This window comes from Pieris rapae, chromosome 18, assembly GCF_905147795.1.
Source record: "Pieris rapae chromosome 18, ilPieRapa1.1, whole genome shotgun sequence".
Lineage (NCBI taxonomy): Eukaryota > Metazoa > Arthropoda > Insecta > Lepidoptera > Pieridae > Pieris > Pieris rapae.
The window spans coordinates 1,083,482-1,111,245 of record NC_059526.1 but is presented as its reverse complement, the minus strand read 5'-3'; the positions used below and the strand labels follow the sequence as shown (position 1 = coordinate 1,111,245).

Here is a 27,764-nt window from a genome sequence, read left to right as displayed (position 1 = left end):
TTGATATGTTTTAAACATAATGTATATTTTAATTTTATTTGTACGGTTTTATTTACTTTATTTGGTTTATATTATATAGAAGTAGTCTTCAACAAAACAAAAATTGATTGTCTTTCTAGGGTTTGGTTATTGGGATGCAGATTGGAGATCGATCGACTGTCACGGTGTGATAAAAAAAACCATTTATAATATGTTGAAAATGTATCGAGTGTTTAGTCCCATAGCTGAACAAGAATACAACAAGTCGTATTCAGATATCGTATCCGCGAAGCCTGTCACAATCCGCGGTCTTAATTAATTACGCAAGATATATAATGTGCATGTGCACTTCACGAATAATTAAGGCCCTGCATGCCATTCAATGGTATTGATTGAAGATCTCAATTTCTAACTTGGCTCACAGTTTATAACTCAGTTAGCTCGCAGTTCTGAGAATTATGTAAGTAGTTATTGCCTGTTAGTGCGGGATCGTTTGTTAATTAAATTTTAGTTAAAACAACTTAACTATGCTAAAGTTACTCCTTTGGGCATGTTCTGTTGTCAGTTTGTAGAAGATTTTATTATTAAAAACTCTATTAAAATCGTTGGAACGAAGTAATTTACAAATAATATCATAGCACCTAAATAACCTAGTAATTATCTCTCTTTTTACCACAGCGTTAACACTCTAAGAAGAAGTATTATATATTTATATTAACACCAATTGGAAGTACTTTGACAATATTAATAGATGAAATACCACGTTCGGGAAGGGACTAAGCAAGATCCCGAAAAACCTTGTCACGATTTACAAAACACAGGCTTTGTGAATAAAAATCTCTATGATTTTCTTTTAATAAAGTTTTCTTCCTTAACCGGAATACATAAAACCTAATACAACTCAGATTAGGCTTCGAACCCATTTCATTCAGAAAACGAAAAACGTTTAATAATACAACCTGTGCTTGCCTTGTATTTCTTTAATTTCCTTTTTATACTTTAATAATCAAAAGCTATTGAAATTTTTCGTCACAGAGGTTTGAAAATGAAAATTTAAGGGTCGAAGGTTAGATCGCCGGCTGTGTACATTCTGTCTTAAGTGTGCATCAGGACCGATCACAGGATGTAATCTAAGCCTGCGTCTTGGCCTATATAAGCTTGTTGCGAAATGTAATACTAATATTTCAGGATTTTACAGTTCAAATTTTTATTAATCAGTAATAATACAATTTCTATTTCATCAAAAAGTCGGAAACTAAATTATACAAAAAGATTGAATGGCAAAGAATCTAAATAACGTCAAATATGTATACAAGTTTTAGATTAAGTTTTCTCATTTGGAATATAACAGGAGGCAAACGGTTAGAACTCTGATGTTAAGTGATACCGCTGCCAATTCCAGAGGGCTAGTGAGTGCGTTGCCGGCCTTTTAAGAATAAATATATCTATAGCTTATACTCGTCCTCTTACAAATCATATATTAATTTAGGTAGTTGTTTTTTTATACAGAGCTTGACTGAGGTTGGGCCACGATCCCACTTGAAGTTAACTTGAGGCGGCCTATTTAAATTTATTGAAAGATTTACTGATTAGTAATATTTTTTTCTAAATCGGAACCCAGAACAGAAAAACAGATAATGGACTGACTGTATATTATTAAATAGACGTCTTTTGAGTTTAGCAGATCTAGATGTTACAATAGACCTATTGTTCAGGTCCTTTGATGTTAAATGCTAAATCTAGCTTGAAATTAATAGCGTCTCAAATGGGAGCAATTACAAACAAATGACCGTCTCTATTCAGGGCAATCTGTTCGATGTAATGTATGTGTATATATATATATATAAATATATATATAAATATATATATATATATATATGTCCTCTAACATTTAGGCATAAGAAACGTATTGTCATCATTCCCTTGGTATTACAAGCCTTTATTTTTTTTATAGAACAGAACACTTAAGAATTTGTACGCTCTTTTCTTTTCTTTTATATGTCTGTTTATTTTTAGATCTAAGTCCTGTATTCGAATAAATTTAGCCTTTATTCGCTTTAACACCTTTGACAGGGGTCAATATAAGGTGACCATTACCAGACACATAAAACGAGGATAAGACTTCACACGATTTTTTTTTGTAGTCGGGAACCGAACACACACACAGTCCTGGTGTTGAGCTAAACGGTTTTTAAAAAGGTTTTTTTAAATATTCCTCTTTTATCAAACGAATAAAAGCCTATAAGGGCATCTCCATTACAATGCTTAAATATTTTATGAAACGTATATAATATAGACATACATATGCGTATCACGTCTTTTCATTAGAACTGCTGTAGATTCTGGATCGTCGTGTAGCCTTAATAACTACATAATTAGTAATGGAGAAATGGATCGTTTGAGACTAGCTTAATTGTTCTTACAAATATATAAACACTACCTTGAACATAGGTATTAACTAATTAAGAGAGGTTATATAATATATCTCTATTTAATTAACATTTGGATTGATTTCGGTCCATGCGAAATATAGTTATCAAATACGAAAGATACGTCCTTTTAGAGTTCATAATTCCGTATCTTCGTGATCTTTTGTTTTGGCCTTCTGTGCCTCACACACGCCGTTGACTATGGACTTAAGATATGCCGGTTTTCTTATGAGGTTTTCCTTTGCGTGTTAAATGTGCTTAGTCTCTTGGTGCACAGCCGGGGATCGAACCTACGATCTCAGGGCTGAGAGTCGCTGAATTTGATATACTAGAGTCTGAATATTTACGATAGTCATATGGTCTAGGCTTTTATGATTCTATCATTTTTTGGCCAATGTTTAAGTATGTATAAGAAAGTGTAGTATTTGGTAGTATTTAGAGTTTGTAATACTTTGTATAACCTTAGCCCCAAGGAACTTCGGCCCATTCAGAGGTTACACTGGTGGTGTTTTCCCATTTAGGAAAGATTCGACGGTTTCATTAAAGGTTTCGGGTATACTGGTTAAATTCCACGCTTTTTTAATAAAACACACATCTGTCTCTTATCAACATAGCGTAAACACGATTTGTGAGAAAGAGACTTAAGAGTATAAATAATATTAAGAGTTAAGATTGGAACAATACGGTGATTCATAGATTATTTTTGATATTTGTATATTGTTTGCAATTATATGAAAGGATGTTTTTAAAGCTAAATACATGTCTATATTTAATGTACATACTTAAATATATTGAGAAAAATGATTTTATCTCATGTTGAGCTGTGTACGTGAACAAACATTTAAACTAAGCAAACAGTTCATTTAATGGTAATACAAACATTGGTAAGCGATAGCGTGTCTGGTTGATAAATTCTAGGATTAGTATATAAGCACTAGATTGCACTGTATTAAGCTATCTTAGACGCACTTAGTCTGTAATTGATTTATCTTTTCATACCCAACACTATGGAGTCCTGAAATATTTTTTTAATAGTATAATAATAGGACTGAGTTTCCTCACTAGACCTAGAGAATTTTATTAAGAATATTCTATAATTATCAATAGCATCATGAGCACACCCCACATACACACACTCACGTACAAACGCTCACATTCACACCACACAGCACAGCCGAATCCGGTATTATGATTTTAAAGTTTTTATTGATTTTCTTTTCCTTCGTAAATATTTGACATTCTTCTGTATCTTATTAACGTTTTTCCTTTGAAAATTCAGTATTTTTATTCCCAACTAAACTTATGAACTGTAGTTTAAATTTGTTTTGTCTATATTTTTTATTACTTTGGTTGACAATTTGTAAATACTGTATGTGTGTGTAGTATAGTAATATTTAAGAATATGTATTTTGTAGTGTGCAGAGTGAATAATTTTAAGCTTCCTCTCGTAAACACTAAGATACTAATTAGCCGTCGAAGTTAATACCTCTTTAAAACTTAAAACCGAGTAACTTTTTAATATCAACGCCATATTTTATTTCAAAAGTTTAGCTTTGAAAACAGGAATAGTTCCAGCAATGCTCTTTTTAGTATAAAAGTGCCTTTTCGATCAAAGTCTGTCGTCTCTAAAGAAGAGGACACAATACGGAGTCGCTATCGCTGAAATATCATGTTTCCGCTAGGGTTGGCAACGTTTCGTAAATATTTTTTTATTTTTGACATTTTCTTGCATCGTAGTAAATGTATTAGATATTTGTATAGTTATATTGATAAAACATTATACATTAGTACTTCTTTAAGTGTTCATTACAGGATGCTTTAAATACACATTCTAGATTATAATTCTTAAGCTACCGTTAAAATTCCGTTGTAAATATTTTAGGCTTTTTAATGTCTAATTATTTTTTGATATTACATCCTATGAATGTATACAGTAAGAAACATAAATTATTATGTGATATCTGTTTGATTTGTTGTATCTGATGTAATAAAATCTCCCATTTTAAAGAAAGTTGCGGCCCTAGTCCCGGCTCTGAATAGCTGTAAGTGGGACAGACAAGACAATACTCCCAACACCGCACATTTACAAATGAAACCGTCTTGAGATGCCGCCTTATTGTCTGATACGCTAACTGCTTACCTTGGATCAGATATTTTTCAGTCACATACAATCTATTTCTGATTACAGTTTATTTCATTTCTGTTTTCGTGTCTTCTAACTAACCTTTCTTTTCTTTCTCTCCGTAGATTGAGATAGATTCTTTGGTGACATTATTTTGCCCTAGCTTGCTTTGTTAATATAATTATAGTAGAAAGATGCAGATATAGTCTTAGAGTCAGATTCAGATGTCCAGCGTATACCAAGACACTGTGATAGTCTCCTGTTTAAGCAATTTTTAAGACTTTCTGGAATCATCAGCACCTTTGTGGCCATTTGTAAGCAAACGGCAAAGGCTCATCTAATGTTAAGTGATTCCGCGCCCATGGACACTTATATTGAAGGCTCGCAAGACCGTTGCCGGCTTTTAAAGAATTGGTACACGATTTTCTTGAAGGACCCTAAGCAAAATTGGTTTAAAAATCGGCGATACTAAATCGTATATTGCCATACGTGTTCAGATTTATTATTCGATTGGTTGTTATTTGCTTAAAGTTGAATAATTTGAAGGGTATGTAACTAACTGTCAATCTCGAATCCCAAATTACGAAATGACAGATGTGGGATGATCCCCCGAGCATAATACCCAATTATTGATGTCGGTTAATGTCTCGTACGATATTCATGTATGCTGTTTGCGTGGGGTTTGTCCGTTTGGACGTGAATACGAGAACACTTATAATGAGAGTGCTGAGGGAAATTGCACGGAAAATTGTAGTGGCTTTTGCTAGTTTTCACGGGAACAAGTTTTATAGTGTGATCAGGACCAAGGGTTTCTTTTTATTGTTGTTTATTATAGGATCATTATTTTTTTGCTCCCATTTTGTTGTTTGTTGATGTATTATTACTTAGTTGCTAATTATACAACACATGGTAAATTTAGCTATGCTTTTCCATAAAAATATTTCGCATTTTCGGAATAAATACCTAAATAATAAAACTTTTTTTTTCTAATTTTTCTCTCCATATATACCTGTCGTTGAGTGTATATATTAGTCCAGCCGTCTTCAAGTTTTGAGGTTAGCATTATGAAATATTTCTTACTTTTCATTTCTTTCGGGGTTTATTTAATAATGTTTTCCTTAAAAATACGGCCCTTTATGAAAGCGTAAGTAAACTATTAACATTTAAAATACTATTTTGTTAGGATTCGAATATAGGATATCTTGTGGAAAAGATTTAACCTCGATTTTTCTAAACCTAACCTTAATTGAGGCGGACATCGTGTTTTTACAATTTGTATCGTAATACTATAAGAATGGTTGCCTGCTCTTTGCAATTTTATATTGTTATGTAACGAAGTGTTTATAAATAAATAATCAGCATTAATGTTTAGGCTTATGTACTGAATAGTGAAGTGTTTATTTTTGTATTCAAAGCGCGGGCGGAAAGGTCTTGCTTAAGGGTAATTTACGATTCCGCCCCACCATAAACTATCACTGACTGGAATATTTAACTTTCAATACGCTTTTTCGGGTTTTCGGTAATAAAGTACAACATTTGTCTATGTGCTCAAAGGTTTGAAGGTAAAAGATAAGGCTTACAAGGTATCTTAGATTTTCCTAGATTTACACTGAATCTGCTTGCTATGTGCAAGCGGATTCATTGTAAATCTTCGTTAATTGTTTTTGGAGTAACCTTACAGGTTACATGAAGGCTCTATTTGTGTATGTTTTTATGTATGTATGTATATTGTATATGTATCTTAATCAATGTTGGGTTAAATAACTTGTATAATCAATGTGTGTCAATTGATTATCGCAAAACATTTACTATATAAAAATACTAAGTGAATTATGCGTGGTATAAAAACACCGTTGTAATTGGCCATTGTGCGAGCGTTATTAAATTACGTAAATGTGTTGCGGGGCGAAACGTAAATTTATTTCGCCCACGTAAATCTCAATTGCTGGCTTTTGCTGAGTAATCGTATGTTTTTAGATTTTCCAGCTTTGAATGGGCGAAATTTACACCGCTTTTCACGTCATTGTGGTTATTATTTTTATGAATAATTAAATCGCAGTGGGAGCGGTGTTATCCCAGTGAGAGGTTGTAGGTTCGAACTCCGTATGTGCGCCAATGAATTCCTCGCTGACACGGTGAAGGGAAACATATTGTGTTAGATGTTAAACCTAACATTCGACGGCGTGTGTCAGTAACTGAAGCCTATGAGAACTAAAGGTTATTAGACTCCCCAAAGATCTGTGCCTGTACTCTTACATCGAATATCAATGCCGATCCCGTCGTATTTGTATGCAATTTCGATGCAATTTCAATATTGGTTATCGCTTCGAAACTTAAGGATTGGTTGGTACTCAAACTAATATCGCTGTTGGAGATTACAGAGTACCAACGCTGTATTTTCATTTCACGTTAAATAAAGACCTTTTCAAATGAAGATTTACCACAACGCGGAGCCAAGTGCGGGAAACAGTAATAAATGAAAAGATAACCAAAGAAAAATTCTCTCTCATTCATTAGTTTCCCTAGAGCCTGATGAAAACCCCCTTCGAACGGGAAAATGGAAAATCTCTGAACCCTGAATAAGAGGGGTTGCATTATTTCTCACCCCATCTCTTTCACACCCTTCAAGGCATTTATCGTTGTTCATGTCAACATCAGAGCTAACGGCAGGGTTGCTGTAATAAAGTATATTTTTCTGAAATTACTTTAATAATAATATTTATAATATATTATTATAAATTAGAAAGATACGAAGCGACATAAATATTCATAATGGTTTCTCGCTAACAATGAATAATAATAATAAAAGCCTGTTTCCAATCATTACATAGATAGAATCTATTCTATATTGTATACATAAGTTTTTTCTAGCTTCCTTCAGGGGTAAAAGACACCCATATATATAAGCCCATAGCTTTTCGTACATTCGCTTCCTGCTAACGTTAAATTACTGTACTATGTTATTACTTTTTAAGTCATACAAAACAAATCAGTTGAGTCTCTTTACACAACACATTGTGTGGCGCAGCCCGGATATGGAACGACCAATATTTAGTCTTGACTTGTTTAAGCTAGCACGGAGTAATCTTAAAAGGAGTATTAATAATAATTATACCGCAAAATCACCTACATTGTGAGCACACCCCACATACACACTATCACTCTCTCTCTCTAATTATTACTTGAATGTATTTTGTTATTTTTAATTTTGCAAATATTCTGTATTCATCTTTAGTATAATTGTTTTTTGCTTATTAAATATTTATGTTACCTGTAGAATTCTGAAGTCATTTGAACACTTAGTAGACGAATACATAAATATATAAAATTAATATTTGTCCTACGTTCAGTAAACTCAACCCTAGCTTGAAATTCCTCAATTTCCACTGTTAACCATGAATAATATACTTGTAGAAGTACAAAGGAATTTACGACATGAACCCTCATCCCGGACATTCGTCAAATCGGGATGTTAACCCAGGCTAGGCGTCGTAAAACCGGATTCGATTCTCGGGTCAATAAAATTGATGATTTCGTCAAAACGGGGCTTACGGCGATAGTTTATAACTGTAAATTAGAACTTCCATGTACAGAGCGTATATTGTCTCTACTAAAGTGTTCGTGCTGTGTGTTTGTTTTATTGTGTGCCTTCGAGCAGTGTTGACACAGCGTGCTACTCTCCTCCCGAAGATCGTAGTTTCATTCATTTACGCCCGAACCCAATAATTAATCCACAATCTCAAATTGAAAACAATATGATATCAGACCGTGTCGATTGATTATCTGCATCCCAATAACCAAACCCTGTTTTTGAGAAATACGAGATTTTTGTATCCTATTTAGTTTTGCTATTATTGTACTCGACGTACGTTTTTTTTTATAGAACAGGGGGCAAACGAGCAGGAGGCTCACCGGATGTTAAGTGATACAGCCGCCCATGGACACTCGATGCCAGAGGGATTGCGAGTGTGTTGCCTTTTAAGAATTTGTACGCTCTTTTCTTCTTTACATACGTTAAAAGCTTTTTAGCCAAGAGCTGATCCATCTCTGTACCACAGTTGACACAGAAAGTGCAATATTAGACCGCAGTTCAAACTATTTGACCCTCATTGCAACTCGAATTATTTCCGGGCATTATCACTTACCCAATGCTGGCCATTCTCCAAATTGCAAGCACACATCTGCGCCATACATAATTCAACAATCCATCGGTTTGTAATGAATGAAGTTTTAAGTGGCTCTCGCAAAGTTAAGGAGTTTTAAATTTTTTCTTCCTTTCTTTGTATTGGGAAATGGAACTGAATATGCTGAAACAAAATAGGTACATAATATTTATATATTCACACTTCGATATAGTTATACAAATCATATTATTTAAAACTTTTAAAGGATGCAACGGGCAGCCTCATAGCTAACAAGCGATCTCTTCCAGGTAACTCTAGGAAGAACTAAAAAGAAATATGATGAGTGCATGACCAAATCTTAAAAAAATATGGAACCTTAATACCGTACAAAAATAATAAATAAAATAAACTAAAAAGCCAATCTCACAGATCCATGGATTGCATAATATTGTCTTTGGCATACGCGAATTAAATTAAACTTAATAAAAATCCTGATAGATAGATGGAAATGAAATATAGTACGTTATTTAGTCGGCATTTAAAATGCTTATCTAATTATCGTAATATCCAATACAGAACTTAAACAAATGGAAAATAATATGATCTTATATTATTTGGATTTGTTTTTTAGCTGTGTTTTTGTAGCTACTGACCCTGCGATATCATTACAAATAGCGCCATTTTGAAATTCCCTATTCCATATGTGGACTGGAAGTCCCGAGTTTGATGTGGAAACTGGTTTTTTCAGTAAAAAAAATATGTTAACCATACCCAAATTAAATTTTTAGGAATTGATTCTAACAGTTTTATTCTTTCAGACATTCCATACTTGGAGCTCGCGGAGCCAGATGAGGGATACCATGGGCTGATCAGAGAGAACGAGACATTGGTGGAAGTGAGGCCTACGATACGGGCCAGGGGTCCATTATGCTCCTTCCTCATACTGAATAATAAGCATCATGGGGAGGCGCCGTTTGAGGTATGATATCGGTTCCGTATATTATTAATTTGTTTTTTTTATGTAACATTAATTAATTTTATTTAATATACTAAAGCTTGGATTTCGCCTGTTCCTATAATGCGATCGTTCTCAACGCATCGTTTAGTTTCTTAGGGTTAAAAAATAATTAACAGCAAATCAATTAAAACATGTGAACAACAAAAGAATTTATTGGCTTCAAGTGTAAATTATTGTTAATTTGTACTTCTTATTATAAACGAAAAAATAATGTTATGGGGCTTCTAAACGGGCCATGTTTTTCTGCAATTGATGGCTGCACTATTGGCAATTAATTGTCCGGCCATCACAAAAATGTTTTAATGCAGATGATGGCCGAGCAATCTATGGCCGGGCCATGTGTTGCAATATGTCAGCAATAGTATGGCCCATGATGCAGACTCCTAAACGGGCCACACATACCGGCAACAATGGCTGATGAAATCACACTTGTCGCAGCAGCTTATATTAATTTTAAAAGAACAGAAAAAGAAGAGATTAAGGATTCGACCTTATTTAAATAGGCGTGAAACTGTAGACAATTTGAGTCTAGCAGAAATAAGCCTTGATAATAAATTATTCCAGAACTTGGCTAGAATTTCAAAAGGCGACTTTGACTTTCTCTTAAACAAAATTGGACCAAAAATAAAAAGAAATGATACAAACATGAGAACAGCAATACCTGTTTCATCGCCATCACGAGATTTGCGATAACTCTACGGTTTTTGGCAACAGGAGATTCATTTAAAAGTTTTATGTACCTGTTCCAAGTGTTAGATTTCAACTTTTATACAAGAGGTGTGTACAGCTATTATAGAAGGATTAAAATAATACATCAAGGTAAGTTAACATAGGTTTATTAAATATGTTACGCATAGGTAGTAACTATTATGTACTTTTTAAATTTAATAATAATAGGTATCTAGTAGCAGCATATTCGTTTTTATTTTCGCCAGCATCGCGTATAATAATTTGAGCCTTTTAGTACGTGGTTTTGGAGTAGTATCGACGGCTTCCAAAGTGTCGGTTGTTTCTGATTCTACGACTTCACGTGGGTCAGCACTGATGTCAGTATGTAGTTTCAGTCGCCTGTGAATGCATAAAATTTTTAGTATATCTTTAAACCTTTCAGATGCCGTCAGGAGTAACAGAATGGAAACAAGTTGCAAAAGATTTCGAGGGAAGAAGTTCAATTTATCAATCGATATATAACATACGTAATACAGAGATATGTACATTTATAATGACTAAAATATTTTATTAAAGATACTTACGTTAGAAGTTTTCATTTTCACTATGTAATCCTATATTCGTGGTATTTTGAGTAAAGAGAAACGATATCGCATCTTAAGCAAACCACTTTACTGTTTTACCGCCAGCACTACCACTTTCCTTCTTTTTCTCCTCATTATTTGCGTAAGTTCTTAGGCTTCTGAATTTTTTGTAAGCCTCGTTACTTGTTATGCCAAACTTTTCAGCGATTTCATTCCATGCATCTTTTTTAGAATTTCCATCTTTTTATGAGCCGGTTTTTATATCCCACAACTCGGGGTGCAAATGTATTTCTTCAATAAAATCAGTAATTGTCTTGTTAGACCAGTAACCATTTTTACGTAGTTGTCAAAATCCAGCTGATCGCAAAACACAGAATATAGCAACAGGCACACTTCACTCATAGCAAACTTCATGTCGCGTAGAAAAGGATACACTATGCCATAACAAAGAGAGTGACTGAAACAACAATAGAACTGGCTGTGCAATATTGCAGTTGAATTCGATAGCCTAGCGATCGTTCGGCAACCCATCGGGGCCATATCGGCCATAAGTGGCTACACAAAACATGTTTGGCTATATGGCCGGGACATTACTGCAACATTGCATAGTGTGGCTGACATTGTTTGCAATGTTGCCGGGCCATGTGTTGCAGCCATCAATTGCAGCAAAACATGGCCCGTTTAGAAGCGCCATTACTAAAATAATGTTAGGTTACATAACTCTCGTATCGAGTTAAATCGTTACTAGGCAATCAACATGCAAACTTTATACATTCAGTGTGCGATCCAATGTCGCAATTGCAGAAAAATGGTACTAGAATTGTACTAAAATTATTGAACCGTGTTCGCTTTTTATTTGTCCATTTTATTCTGCACAATACAAAAAGTTGTCATTTTATAGGTTTCGTATTCATAATTTTGTTATTGCAGTTTTTACGAAATAAAAGTAATTTTGAGTTAAAAGTTTGTTCTTGATTGATATTTGACTGAACAGTTTTTATATATACATCTTTATGCGGTTTTTATATCCAAAATAACATTCTCATTCATTCGAAGATTCTGAAGGAAATACTCATAAAAATAAGCGGGGCTGATATCTTTAAAGATTTTAAATTTCTCGTATCCATAACGGCATATAGAAATTGAACTATAAGAGTGAGTTTTACAAAATACCACCCGTATCTCCTTGATGTCAGTCGTTTCACAACTGAACTTTTCTATGTCAGTTTTACCGCGCACTATCACTATGTGGAACCAGCTGCCCACAGAAGTATTTCCTTAGGGTCCTTGAAGAAAAGAACGTACCAATTCTTGAAAGACCAGTAACGTACTTGCGAGTCTTCTGATAATGTAAGTGTCCATGGACGGCGGTATTACTTAATATCAGGTTAGCCCGTTTGCCTCCTACCACAAACAATTGTTTATAGTATAATAGTGTATATATATATATATATGCGTTTACACTTTTCAGTTTAATTTAATAATATTTTTTTAATGAACAGATATAAACTAATTTAAGAGGTTATTAGGTTTTAAATATTCCCTTACGTTGTCCGTAAAACCCATAAAAGTTATCAGTCAGTGTTCACCAAAATCGTAACCTTTAAAAGTAATGAAGTTTACGACCGCGAATGCGATTGTAAAATTCCTGTCACACTTTACGAGTGAAGTAAGCAACGATTTCTCATGAGAAATCTACTGCATATGGATGTTGTAATTTGAGCTTTATTGCGTTGAGAGTAAGCTGTCACGTGTTATATAAATTCTTATTCAATTTTAAAATTTATTGCCGCTTGCAACTTCTTGATGGGCTATTTTATAACGTGTCCAATATTTGTCATGAAAGAGTTATTGTAAGTAAAATTTTAGTTTAAAATTGGAAAGATTTACGCTTTACGTCCAAACCCAATAACCTATATCAATCCATTTTGAACCTTCTGCGATAGATCTTAATCCAAATATTGATAAAAGTGTGCCAATAACCAATCAACTGATTGTAATAGCCATCTGTCGATGCAAGCTATGCTTGGTAGGTCAGATCGGTGTATGTGGAGTTTGTATGGACAATGACAGTTCAACTGTGCCAATATCCTATCTTAAGATTTTAACAAACACTAGTTTTTAAAATAATTAAAAACTATTTGATATGTTTTAAACATAGACTGTATATATTAATATTGTACGGTTTTATTTACTTTATTTGTTTTTTATTTATTATCTAATATGAGTGTTAAAAGCGAAGAGATTGCATTCTTTCCGTCGCCAAAAATGGTTTGTTTTCGTAAGGTTTGGTGATTGGGATGTAGATTAGGGATGGCGATTCTTTACGAAAAAGATCGATTTTTAAATCGATTCGAATCGTAGTCTAATGAATCGATTCACGAAAAAATCGAGGCCTACAAAATCGATTCTTAAAAAATCGATCTTTTTTTCAAGTTTGCGTTTCCAAGGGTCCCTTAGTTTTTACGTCCTGGTGACAATATTTGCATGTGCCTCCGAAGTCTTTTTTAATAAAATGATTCCATAAATCACTTCTACCCGACATGCTGAAAAAATATATTTATTCCTCATTTATTATATGTATTAAACTTGATAAACAATGATATTTTAAGTAATTAGTCACTAGTTTCGAGTAATATTCAAAATCCTATTAGGATTAGTTACCATAATTTCTTAATGAATTTAAAAGAATATTTTATATGAAAGAATAGTTTAACATTTTATAAAAAAGGAACCTTTATATAAAAATAGCACCAAATGTGAATCGATTAATTAAGATACGAATTGCTTTAAAAATTGATATTTTTCCGAAAGAATCGCCATCCCTAGCCTGGCGATTACTTGATTAAAATAAAATTAGAGTAAAAGCGATAGTTTATTTTTAAAATGATAATGGGAGCTTTACTATTTTTTCTGTAAACAAGATGAATAATTTGATGCTTTGACGTTAAATAGATAATTGGACATAAAGTAATCGTGAATGAAGTATGAACACTTCCATCAATAAGAATTCCACATATTACTTATTAGTTATTTCAATGCTGATTATTCCTGTGTAAAAGTAAATTTAAATGATAATCACAACTAACAGAACAAACTGAAAATAATAGCGTCAAAGTAAAAAATAAGAAGCGCTTTACTTATTTACTTACCTACTCTCAATTAGTTATTATTTCGCAACAAACACTACATGAAAATCTGATGAAAATCAATCATGAAAATACTTATATTACGCTAATAACAGTATTCATTAAACGACAACAACAAATGAATAATGCAATATCAATCGTCACAGATTATAAATACATAAAGTCAAAGACTACAAACGTAACTTTTTTATTAAAGAGAGGCGAGTAAAGGATACTAAACATACAGCCATCTCGCGAGTTTATGAGTAGTTAACTCTTTAACCGGCAGCACTCTTATAATTCAGGCACATTCAACTAAATGCAAATAATTGTATGGTTTATACCAAAACAGAAAAAATCGAATGTCGATTTTCAAGGGTGATAATTATATCGATTCAGTGAATCGACACAGTACTTCATATCGATTTAAAAAATCGATATTTTCTGCTCGAAAAATCGATTCTTCGATTAATCGATCTCAGATCGCCATCCCTAATGTAGATAGGAGATCGATCCACTGTCACGGACTGTTTAGACAAAGATTGTGGATTAATTATTTGCCCGTTAGATAACATTTTTCCGCTATGGAAACTACGCTCTTAAAATACCTGATCAATCAATCATCAACGTGGGATAGTTGATACGTAAAAAATACATGAAACTTGTTTTCGGAATAGTATGTTATTCTAGTGAAAGGACTCAGGATCTAGATTTCATTCAAATCATAAGAAAGTCTAGAATCTATATGTTCGACAACGTAAGCCTTTTGAACGACCGGGCATTTCATGTAGCCCGTGTATCGGATTTGTCAATTTTGTATTCGATTGACATATGGAATTTTGTATAATAGTGTGCCTTTGTCAGCCATCTCAATTCAATTCAAGTCTAGAATCTAATTCGGGAAATGACTCCGTCAAAGGATTATTATTAGTTGTTCCTCCGTTAGGGTGATACACGGGAGCAAATCGTAAATAACTTTAATGATACAATCTTTCATATTTATGTAGTAACGACTGAGTACGACAATGTAGCAAGTTTTTATTTATTAAGCATATATTTCTTACAGTATATGTCACAAGATATTTATTGTAAAATAAATGACAATAAAAAACATAAATTTAACAAAAGAAAATAGTGTTATTAGAAATAGTCGCTTGACAATGTTTTTTTTTTAATTGATCAGCTCACTTCAGAATATATCAATTTTTTCTTCTAATCTATCATATCGAATTTAAGTGAAATTAAATCTTTTGCCGAAAAGCATCAAAGGTCAAAGGCTATTTCTGTTTTAAATCAATGATCGATTTCCATTTCAATTCCATTTAGTTGTCGGCTTCAGATTTATATCTGTACAAATGAAACCAATACATTCTAAGAATCACGAAGCATATATGTTAGTGAAATATCGTCACTTATATCGTCGAAATAATGACACGAAAAGACACGAATTATCGTACAGTATTTAGTTTAGACTGATTCCTATAAACACTACAGATAACAATATAGCTTAAATTCAGGGCGCGAATCTCACTTTTAATCACAATCTACCATTTTTTTAATGATGTGAAAATGCAGTCCCGAGCCATGGATGTCGAGATGACACGAGTACTGTTAGGCTGGGTCTACACTAAAGCCTAAATCTGCTATTCAGAGTAGTAGTAAGACCACTAAAAACACCTCAGCCCTTCACACGATCTTAAGATGGGCCATCGGGGTTCTCCAAGGGACAATCACATTATACCAGATCCTACCCGGCCTAATCTCATATCACCACAATTCTCCACTGACTACTCAATGAATCTATATACTGAATCAAGATGGCACCTCACTCGTGGCATTTGCTTTGTTTTAATCGGTCGTTACAATATTCGTACTTTTATTCGTTAAGTAATAATAATAAAAATAATAAAAAAGTGTTTATTCATTTTATGTAGGTACATTTTCAATCCTAGGTGTAAGATTTGGAAACCCTTTTTGGTAAAAAATTCATGTGTCAGGGTTCCCAGCTCTTCCACAAACAAACTTAATTCTTAATTACTTAAAATAATTACATTATTTATGCTATTTTATTTATCTTTTTTTAACCGTTATCATCACGTCTGAGAGCATAAGTAAGTGTGTGCGTGTAAATGTGTGAGTGAGTGAATGCGTAAAGTGTGTATTTACATAGTAGGTCTCAAAAACAGCTCTAATTAATGATTGGAAACTGTAAAACAGTTTAGGAATAACAAACAAATCAGAATCATAATAACTCTAGTAAAAATTGGATTGGGATAGAGTATAGAAAGCCGCCATTAGCCTACTTTTTTAATAGCTACATAGGAGTATATAGCACAATAAACACGACAGAGGAGTTTTAAGAGGTTTAAGCTCAGGGCTCAGGTTCGATACATTTAAAAAAGAGTTTCTTATTGATATGTTTTCGAGTTGTAAGCTTAGAGACATTTTTGGGATTAATTATATTACATATAGATGTTTACCCTCGAGATACAGAACCCTTGTCTACGAATTGTATTTTATTTGAGCATGATGTTGACAGATAATGGTGATTGACGAGAATGAGGCGCGACTGCGGGTCAGGTACCCGCTAAACTGTGAAAAGAGACGGAACTACAAATTTGACATCGCAGCTGTCGGATGTGATGGCTCCTACTCTAACACGTAAGTATTTCTTTTTTTTTATATAGAACAGGGAGCAAACGGGCCCTACTATTTGGGCCCTACTATATGAGTCATAATATAGTCAATCCTTGTAATATTTTATCACTACATCATAAATTATTGAAATATATGATTACGTTATCAAATTAATATTAATTATAATAATTCACGACAAGTCAATTTTTAAAAACTATTGCATTTTTCTACGATATTGCCTTATTTGTGAAATTCATTACTTTTTTTTTTTAACTGGATTTATTATCGTAATTACGCTACAATTTTTATACAACAGTCGTGATCAGCGACTTACACTTCGTATTCGTACATAAGCAAGTCAATTAATTACTTTAATAACTTTATATATAACAAGGATTTATAGTGCTGTTAATAATATTATAATCTATAATTGGTATGGTTTCCAGCGTCCCAGTCCACATAACAGTAACGGATGTGAACGAATTCGCACCAATATTCAGCCAAGCAGCGTACGTTCGATCTGTGGACGAAGGCAAAATTTACGACGAAATTGTTAAAGTAGAAGCCACTGATCGGGACTGCACACCGCGATATGGAGATATCTGCAAATACGAGATCTTGACTGATAGAAGCCAACCGTTTACTATTAATAATGAAGGTAAGACATTGAACAATATTTTTGACACTGAAACCGTCGGTAAAGAAAGTGGGCAGAATTAGTAAGTAGGGCACCCGTGCTGCCACTGCTACTAAGAGCTGAATATGAACTCTCACAAGACGAAAAGCAAGAATTATTTAGGGTAATATTTCCAGTAGCGACAGCAGAAGTAGCGAGGGTTGTTTAAATGTATATGTCGCGGCCAACTAATACTTAACTTAATCCGTTGAATTAACAGCTTAGCCGTTTAGCTAAACGGAGCAAAAAAATCATTAGATAGTCTTAACACTACTTCGAGTATTACATCATTAAAATATAAATATTCCAGGTGTAATCCGCAACACGGAACCTCTAGACTACGAGAAATCCCACAATCACATCTTATCAGTGGTGGCGTACGACTGTGGGATGATGCAATCCGCACCAGTCATGGTCACCATCAAAGTTAACAAGCCCTGCAGAGCTGGATGGAAAGGTAATAAATACAAGTGTGAGAGATAGTTTGACCTAACAAACAAAAGAATACATTATGTCATCCTCGGCTAATGCTCTAGACCTGTTATTCATTACCAATTGATACTAGGTTTTCTAAATCCAAAACTAATTTGTGTTGCCAATACTAGAGTTTACAATATGTTACTATATTTGTTGTTGTCATACATTCAAAGTACAAGTACTAAATTCGATTAAAACCCCTGTACCGGTATATGTAATAAATGCCAGGAGTATCTGTGTAGATTATGTTATCTTAATATATATAAATCTCCTGTCACGATGTTTGTCCGCGATGGACTCCTAAACTACTAAACCGAATTTAAATTAAATAAGCACACCGTGAGCAGTCTGGTCCAACTTAAGAGATAGGATAGCTTATATCTTCAATTATAGTCGCAATTTTATTTAATTGCAAATTATTTGTTTATTATTTGATACAATACTAACAGATGGCGCTGTGTTAAAAGTACCAACGTTTCACATAAGTTCTCCCACCGTTTTCCTTGAATAGTTTACTACTATGTAATATAACAAAAACCTTAGCCACAGCAACGCTTGGCCGAGTCTGCTAGTAAGATATAATTTCCTTTAAAGTAATATGCGAATTACGTTACAGGAATCGCAGAACGTGTGGACTACGCTCCCGGCACTGGCCCTCTGGCCCTATTCCCCGCTGCAAGATTGGAAGCGTGCTCAAGTGACGAACGCTGCCCCGGCGTGACGCGGATTCAGGCCGCCGTGACCCTGCAAGCGTCACGCGTGGGTGTCGCATGCGATCGCGACACGTATACGTTGCAGGCACAGAAGTCCATTTGCGGTAAGTGGACCTTTCATCACTCAAGGAGGAGTTTCAATATTTTTTTTTACCAATTTTGAATCATTTGCGCAACGGTCAGATAAAAATGCCTTTATTTATTATTTATGTACTAATTATTGAATAAATATCAGGTATGGAATCCAACACGATTGATTTACTACCAAGCCCTGGCGTCGGCAACGAATGGACCAAGTCTTTGAAGCCTGATTCGGGTAAGAATTATTTATTGTCTAAAGAAAAATACTATATTTTTTAGACTTGTGTCAGAAGAACATAAAAAAGGCTGAAATGTTGTTAGTAAAACTCAAACTTCGATTATGTATTTATGCAGGTCGCGACGGTGAACAAATGTTTGAATTCGACGGCGAGTCTACGTCAGCCGTGGTGCCAGAATCACTGATGAAGCACACCTTAGGGACCACCTTCTCAGTCTCCACTTGGCTCCGTCACGCCCCACCGCCGGACCACGACAAGCATCGCAAAGAGCACATCCTATGTCTCGCTGATGACCATAGTAAGTTAATATATGTTAATCATTAATTATTTATTTATTACTATAAATCCATCATTTTGAATGTACAAAATGACGGATTTATCGTAATAAATTCAATATTTCCAATCTCTGTTTTATAGAATTTCTTCAAGAGCATTGCACTTAACTTCCTTTCAGCAAATATTTTTCATTATCACATAAAAACATCATCCATATTATGTCATTTAATATACAAATTAATTAATTTCCAGAAATGAATAGACACCACTACGCGTTGTTTGTGCGAAACTGTCGTCTTATCCTTCTACTGAGGAGAGACTTTGGAGAGGGTGATCTGAACATCTTCAGACCTGCTGAGTGGCGCTGGAAGCTACCAGAGGTTAGTAGATGAGCAGAATTTAAATTAGTATTGTCTTTTATTAACATAACTTTTACACATTTAAAAAGAAACCCCTTTTTTACGGATTAAAGTTATGTATTATTGTATTTTAACTTATAATTATTTAAATACAATAATACATAACTTTAATCCGTAAAAAAGTGTTTTTCTTTAAAGAATATAAATTAATCTGGTAAATAGGAAAAAGTACGTAATGAATAAACTGTTTCTAAAATATGTCTTAAACTCAAAAGCGATAAGATTCCTTTCTAGTGTAGTTTAAGAAAATACGTGTCGTATGTGTGTAGTATCTTCACAAAAATGGTTTTGGCTATCATCTGACATTCTTAAGCGTTGTCAAATATCATCATACAGATAAAGCTCTTGAAACTATATTTAAGTTTGATTTGCGTTCTAGATTAATTTTGTATAAATAATCATGCAACAATAAAATTTTTCAATAAGATTTTTCACCAAATTTGTTAATTACAATCATAGTGTAGTGGACTCAGTTTCCGTACTTAGAGGCCCATATCGTCTATTATGCATTCAGTCCTGGTTAATAAGCCAGTCTAGCTCCTTCCTGAAGCCCAGAACTTTCCTGCGGCTTCACGGGGCGACCTCACTGGTCCAAGGATTTCGTGTTTGACTGATTCCTCTACACAGGGACAGTCTGCCGCAATAACATTGTCATATAATATATCTTTGTATATTTTTACAGGTGTGTGACGATGAATGGCATCACTACGCTGTCAACGTACGTTTCCCGAACGTAGAGTTGTACGTTGACGGCGAGCTTTATCGCGCGTTGGACGGAAAGGGACCGGAAGTTATTGATGACTGGCCTCTTCACCCCGCCCATGGAATTAATACTACGCTCGTGGTTGGGGCTTGCTGGCAAGGTGAGTTCAATCTATTATTATATATATTTTCTCATGTATGTGAATGTTGTCATTTCATAAAAATAAATATCTTAAACCGTTAACTTATACCAACCAATAGGCAAGTTTTATAAGAGTTACGCTCAGTGGCAAAAGATAACTTAATTTCGTATAAATAGGTAACATAATGTACACTTATAAACGTCAAAAAAAGAAATATACAATAAATGCTTCTAATTTTACATTTACTGCCAATTACCAAATCAAGGGCGTAGAACGGAAGAGAAGAACTGGCAATACACCGCCTCTCGTTTTAATCATCAAGTTTATTCTTTTACATAATTTATTTAATCATAATCCAGTAGCGCTATAGCCCTCTTCTATCTTGGATCCACAGATTCTATCTGATTTTCGATTATTTTATTTTATAGACAAGTAGGTGATCAACCTGTTATTGTATTGTTGTGATACATTCTGACACTGTCCGTAATTTGTGGTTTTCTCGCGATGTTTCCCTTCACCGCACGAGCGAGTATTCGCGCACAGTATAGTCGAGATAAATTCAGTAGTTGGCTGACCAATTAAAAACGTTGTAAAGCGCCTATCGGGTAATTCGAAAAGTGTATTTAAATTACTTATAAAATGTAAAATTTGTAGTTTTAGGTGTTTTTACCCGTTTGTGTTGCATTGCTTAGTTCACGCATTTTCATTTGGTATATCTTACATTACAGGTACAGAAAGCGACATGAAGCACCACCTCCATGGATGGATGGCAGGTCTTGGTGTGGTCGAAGGCGAAGTTCAATCACCAGCGGCTTTACGCTGTGCCGCTAGATGTCGCGAGGGATTGTCTTTGGCGCCTGATCTATGTGAGTATTTTTTAATAAATATATACATATGTTTAAATTATATTGCCAAGACCAGCATCCGAGTGCGTTTGTATAATTATATTTATTTATTTATTAACACTTCGTTGCATTACATAAAAGGAAAATATATATTTATTTATTTATTTATTTTGTACTCCTACAGCTAACACAAATTACATATAATAGCAAACAAATACACCGAGAACATAGCCACAGATGGAATACATGATACATTATATAACAAAAAGATTTACAAAAGGGAACAAACAAGCTAAATTGGTTGTGTTGTGTAATGGTGTAAAAGTGAAGTCTTTAAAAGTTTTGTAGTTGTCAAAATGAAACTAATATTAGTGTTATTTGCTTCTTCAAATATTTTCTGTGTGAATAATAATAATTCAATTGTTTACACTTATCATTTATGAATATTTTACTCGCAGACCTGAAATCTGTGTCGGTGGAAGGAGACGGCGCATCCGAAGTTGAGACTTTGGTGCGTCGTGTCGCGTATGGTGATGCACGATCATTCCCGACCCCTGGAAGACGCAACGTACATCTTGATACTACTATTACGTGAGTTGTTTTTTACAAAATTAGTTAGAACCGGCCGAATAAAGTATAAATAATATAAGATTCGTCGTAATTTTGAAATATACACACAATGCAATACAAGACGTAATAAATGCCGTCGTAACATCTAAGTGGCGGTGGGCAGTTCAAATAGTGCGCATGGACCTGCAGGCGCCTTGAATAGTGACCTGAACAAAAGACCGCCCGGGTCGCCTACCGCCAGGTGGAATGACGACATCTTTAAGGAGGATGGCTCGCAGTGGATGTAGAGAGGCCAGTGCAGAGAGTACTGATGAAAAAGGAGAACGCCTATGTCCAGAACCTATCCTACCTATCTCGTAACTTTTGGTTTTCAAAAAAAATCTTTATTCTATAAAAGATTTAAATTAAAAATCACACCTTGATCTAAATGTTCCTTTCAGTTGTGATAATGGCCGTGTGATCAAAGCGAGACCGGCTGAATCATACGTGATGGTACTCTCACCCCAAACGCCAACAATTCTGCTGAATGGCAGCTCTGATGCTGCAAGGGACTACGCCCATTTCAGAGCCGGTCTTCCAGTTTTTCCGGACTTGGAAGTTAAGGTTTTATTATCACGTGATAGGGATTCGCTGAGAGGTTAGTGAAAATTTGGCTGTAAGATAGTTTCGTGAAGGGTATGATTTTATTTAAAACACTTGTATAACGACTTTTTAACGATATTTACTTAACACAACATTAAGTTTTATTTACAAAATTCTAGAAAAGTTTTTGTAGTGAATGAAGTCTTCCTCAAACACATTTTGTATTCCCTACAAAACTGTATTTGTATACAGTAAATTTGTATTTACAGAAGCAGAAACACAAAAATTAGATTCGTGCGTCGTATCCGTATATCCGGCTTTGAATCCGGATCATGAAGCTCTCGCTCTACGCGGACACTCGGTCCTACCCGCTTCGGATATCCAGGCAACGCTTACTCGGGATGGAGTCAGTTTAACTGGTGCAGATACTGTGCATAATTATCAAAAGGTGGGTGAATTGATTATTTAGCTGTTAATAATATTTTTCTGTAATAGTTTAGTTTAACCAAAAATAATTTTCAGGTCCTACGTGAAATCGAATATAGCAACAAAAAGCCTGCCTACTACCTCAACCGCGTGTTCAAGCTAACGTGCTCGGAACTCAACGGACGGTTTACGAGCAACGAATACGTACAAACGGTAATAAACATTAAAATACGAGCCAAAGCCAAAACCAAAACCAAGTACAGGTTTCCTTAGTCTTATAAGCTTGGCGGTTTCCTGAATTGTCGTAGTTACGCCCCGAAAGTAGAGCCAGACGCAGGAAGTCACTTCGGCATTATAGGCATAGCATTTCATAGTATTAATTATTTTGTTATATGTGAGTTGTAAACATAAAGTGAAAATTATTTATTTAATGAATATCTCTTAGGAACTGTATTTACAATTTTAAATGTAATATACTAATTAATATAATTTTCAGTTGACAGTGGTTCATCCCCGAGCGGCTGGTGAATTACACGCTCAAAGGCCAAGTGGACTAGCCGATAAACTTGATGCTGTTGTAAGAGATAAGGTATTAATATAAATTTATATGTTAAGGAATGAGAACCGAATTTTCTTAGAAAAATGTTCTAAAATTACTTCTAAAATAACTTATTGTTTATTTAAATCATTACTCGTAGTTTTTTTTTGGTCCTTCGAATCGGAATATTTTATTTTTAGTCTGGTGAGGCAGCAGTGGCCGCTCAAGTACCGCGTGCGTTCGCTGCTCATGCCCTGCACTCCATACATTCCGCTGATATGCCATCACCGCGTTTATTGGATATTCATCATAATGATAGTAAGTATTTAACTAAAATCTTTGAAGTCACCTCTACATAATCTATATTCTATAGATCTGTATCTAGTATTTAAGAAACATTTATTCCAATATAGAGTCATTATTATTCGAGCATTCGTTTGTTTAGTAGTGTTTCCTAACCATGCCCCCCCTTAACCTTTTTAAATTTATTTTGCCCTCATTAATTAGTATAAAAAATTGAATTATTCACTGAAGAAACTTTATTGGTTTTAGGAAGAAATTAGTAAGAAAACACAGTAAATTTTCAAAATATATTTAAAATACCTAGAATAAATAATTGAAAAATCCACTTATTTGGAACTCTCGGCAAAACAGTTGTATTAATTATTTATATCTTTTCTTTCTCCTTTTTTTCAGACAACAACGTAGCCCTAGTGATCGGCGCGGTTTGCTTCGGCGCCGTAGTCGTGCTTATAGCCCTGGGCATCGCCCGAGCACGTGCAGCGCGACACGACGCGACATCGCGCGATTCACGTGCGACTGTTACGCGTCACCGTGTGCCAGCAAACGACTCTGAAATGGCCTGGGACGATTCTGCGTTGACGATCACTGTCAACCCTATGGACGAGGTATACTAAAGATAACTGAATTACTAATTTATAATAGGTGAAGTGAATAATTATGGATGATGCTACAATATTTTAACATCTGGGCCTCGGGCCTCAACTAATAGGCAAGTAGGTGCTCGGCCTCCTGTGCCCAACACCACCATTTTTTTGGGTCTGAGGTTTCCTCACAGTAGTTTCGTTCGTTTAGTGGTCGTAGGAATGTTTTTTTGAAAATAAAATTAAAAGCTGAAAATAAAATCATTTATGAGTGTCAATAACTATATGTTGTATTGGCCAACCGTTCGTTCAGTTTTGCCAGCAAGTCTAATAAAGCGTGATCTGATCGTCTTAGGCTGTTTTGAGAAATTTATCCACTTTCCAACTAACACATACAATAGTTGTGGTCGTTGAATGAACTATACCTTACTCTATCGGCCACAATATGTATAAAAGAGAACAACGTAAACGACCTCTTAATAAACAGTTCCAAGTTATGTCAAATCTAGATTAAAGTCTCTCCGCCGTCGCCTAAAGTTAGTTAGTTAATATAGGTTTGTTTTCTACAAAAGGACGAACAGATTTACATAATCCAAAAATAAAATAAAACTGCCTTCTATAGACACAAAGCGCCATCTAGTGATTATTTAGAGTAAATTGTTTTGTAGTAACAATCGTATTTGAATTCCGCAGAGCGCCCCTAAATGTGGCGTGTCGACGAATGGCGCAGTGGCGTGTGACAGTTCGGACGAGTCTTGCTCCGATTCTGACACTGACAGGCATGATTCTTCCGACGAAGAGGATGAAGGTAATTGTCACCATAACGCCTTTTTAGTCGTAAATTAATTATTTTGAAAATCAACCAATTTAAGGAGATGATTTTGTTATCATTATTTTAAACAAACACTGAGATTTTTTATATAATTTATCATGTGTTGCGGTAATGAAGGAATATTTCTTTTTCAGTAATACAAGGAAAGCAGCACAAGTACAGAAACATAAGCCAGCTAGAGTGGGACAACAGCACGATGTAAGCGTGCCGTTTCGCTCGCACACAGTACTTAACGCACTATCGCCCTCTCACTCTCGCCCGCGCAAACACTGTATCTCCGACTCGCTTGCACAAAGGGATATGTATTGATATTTGGATGAGAAAAATATAAAGATCGCATATGATCCGCAAATTGTTAATATGTACACAATTTCTTTATTAATGAAATTTGTATTTTATTCTTTTTATACATGTTTTGTTTATCTGTTCTTGTTGTCTTTGACATCTGTGTATATGTTGACAGTAATTTCTTCACAGAAAAGTTGATACGTTAAAATTAGTTCGTCGTGTTTATTTAGTAATACAGTCAAAATCTATTATAACGACATCGAACTACTCATATTTGGATAGAAGAAGTAAAGAGAAGATGAATAGATACGATGAAGCGGGCTTTGGGCGTCGATTATACTGCATTGACGTGTACCTATTTTTTTTAATACAACAGACCGTAAACTCAAGTCGTTTTTGTGTTATTTTGCGATATTAATTACTTTAATGTTCCAGATGTGGAAATTCAAATGAAACGGCTGGTCATTCTAAGAGATATAATTCTCCGAAAATATTACCTAAATGTAATGCTAATAGAGATATGTTGTAATGTTTTGACACATTTTAAGAAGTGTATTGTATTAGGTTCTTAATAACAACGTCATCGGCTGTTACGACTATCGGTTTTTACGACCAAATATGAGTAATCCTTTCGATATCATTATAATAGATTTTGACTATATCACTTGTTATAAATTAAGTATTACAATTAATAATAATTTAAAAAAAAAAACAGTTTCAAGGAAGCCAGCGCATTAGCAAATTGCGGTTCGCAAATCTCGAATATCTTCATCAAATACTATTTAGAATACAAATTTTATTTAACTCATATCAATAAATGTCCCAACGCGAGAATTTCGCACATTTATATAAGGAATTGATTTTGTAAAATGTTAAAGGGACAATCGGTAAGGTTAGGCCAAAATGGCCATGCCAGTCTCAAAATAATCATATCAGATTTATACGTAATTATTTCGCTTGCTTTAGAATCAAAGGCTTTTCTATGTTTCTATATGAAATAGTAGGCGGTTGTAAGAATAGTTAAGTATGTAAAATATATTATAAGCGGTTCGATATAATTTCGCCCACATTTCGTGACTTCTTCAACCCGAAGTAATACGTGTTAACGCACGTACGTACGTGTACGTACGTGCACGTAAAATAGCGAATTCTTAATTCGAGCCCATTTTAATGAAATTATCTTGTCCAACGCTACAAGTCCCCGATACCAGCATTTATTTAGTACAAGCGATACGTACAAACCGTGTAGTTTATCCCTTTCGAGCTTTTTGACGGCTTAAATTATATTAGGTACAGAGTTTGAAATATAGACTTACACATATACTAGGTCACTACTAAACTATATATATATTTTGAATGCGTTAAGATTTTTACTAACAATTAGATAAGTACGTGTTAGTGTGCGCACGCACAAGGGTTCTCCCCTAAGTAAGTATAGTTAAAATGTTTCTCGAACGGCACTTGCATATCAGCCTTAGAATTATCGATTGGCGGTTTTTTGTTGGTTTTGTCGGTTTTATGCGTTGCGCGTGCCGTCCGGATTTTTTTTGAATTTGTATTACAGATAACGTGCCGCGAAACGCGGGTAGAATATACGAAAGGGCTCATGTTTTATGTTGAAATGAGGGTAGTTGTATTGTTTATGGCAGCTTATTAATCCTGACCTTATAAGCAGATTCGTTAATGTTTTAGTGCCATATCTATGCGTTTTCTGTAACTACCGTCCAATGCCCTTTACGATAAATTTAATCCGTTTTGGTCCAGCACTTGATGCACAAATGCAGGCGTTTTGAAATATTTTCGTATTATTTTATGGTAGCTATTATTTTTTAAGTTTTTTTTGTATTCTGTATTAACTGTATTAATTAGGTACTTCTTTGATGTATGAATTATTATATTTTAGCTAAAAATAAAGTTGTTTTAAAATATAACGATGTTTTATTATACCCGTTTCTTACATGCAACTGTTAAATATTTGTTTGCAACAAACGAGGTAGGGCTGGATATCCAAAGTTGCTCCCGTCACACTTTAAAATCGATTTTCATTTTAGTTTTTGTAAAATAAAAGTAATTGTTTTGTAAATTATGTTTGCCTATAAGGGCTGTTCCTCACCAAGATGCCATGGAGACGTGTTCCGTCACTCGCTCAGTCGCCAACCAATTCATATAGTTTGAGAAAAACGCCGCTTAGGCTTTAGTTTGATATAAACGGAACTACGCATATTTTTTTCTCTATTCGTTACATCTACGTTGGTAATATTTAAATAACAGTACAGTAATTTCTCATTACTGAATGAGTCGAGACAGAACTGAATGTATTGGCGACGTGATTTGGCGCCTCAATCTGAAGACGCAGGGAAGAGGTATGCCCCGAGTGCTTGTC

General features: G+C 34.5%; 1 protein-coding gene and 1 long non-coding RNA gene across 2 annotated transcripts in view; one reads left to right on the top strand and one right to left on the bottom strand.

Annotated features, from left to right (window-relative positions):
- The window catches only part of LOC110991615 (calsyntenin-1), a 135,593-nt gene extending 108,284 nt beyond the window's left edge, over window positions 1-27,309 (top strand). The window contains exons 2-20 of the mRNA XM_022257057.2: window positions 9,473-9,633; window positions 16,593-16,714; window positions 17,137-17,348; window positions 17,677-17,823; window positions 18,460-18,660; window positions 18,792-18,872; window positions 18,992-19,174; window positions 19,405-19,532; window positions 20,254-20,434; window positions 21,145-21,282; window positions 21,720-21,852; window positions 22,272-22,468; window positions 22,683-22,861; window positions 22,936-23,052; window positions 23,336-23,428; window positions 23,578-23,695; window positions 24,074-24,285; window positions 24,955-25,069; window positions 25,228-27,309. Of these exons, the coding sequence (XP_022112749.2) occupies window positions 9,473-9,633; window positions 16,593-16,714; window positions 17,137-17,348; window positions 17,677-17,823; window positions 18,460-18,660; window positions 18,792-18,872; window positions 18,992-19,174; window positions 19,405-19,532; window positions 20,254-20,434; window positions 21,145-21,282; window positions 21,720-21,852; window positions 22,272-22,468; window positions 22,683-22,861; window positions 22,936-23,052; window positions 23,336-23,428; window positions 23,578-23,695; window positions 24,074-24,285; window positions 24,955-25,069; window positions 25,228-25,295 (2,786 nt within the window). The 3' untranslated portion in view covers window positions 25,296-27,309. The remainder of the gene's footprint in view (window positions 1-9,472; window positions 9,634-16,592; window positions 16,715-17,136; window positions 17,349-17,676; window positions 17,824-18,459; window positions 18,661-18,791; window positions 18,873-18,991; window positions 19,175-19,404; window positions 19,533-20,253; window positions 20,435-21,144; window positions 21,283-21,719; window positions 21,853-22,271; window positions 22,469-22,682; window positions 22,862-22,935; window positions 23,053-23,335; window positions 23,429-23,577; window positions 23,696-24,073; window positions 24,286-24,954; window positions 25,070-25,227) is intronic.
- LOC123689972 lies at window positions 10,493-11,055 on the bottom strand. The gene is made up of 2 exons (XR_006750819.1): window positions 10,926-11,055; window positions 10,493-10,740 (listed from the first exon to the last, which is right to left on the bottom strand). It is a non-coding gene; the product is annotated as an uncharacterized LOC123689972 (long non-coding RNA).
- Window positions 27,310-27,764: the final 455 nt, after the last annotated feature.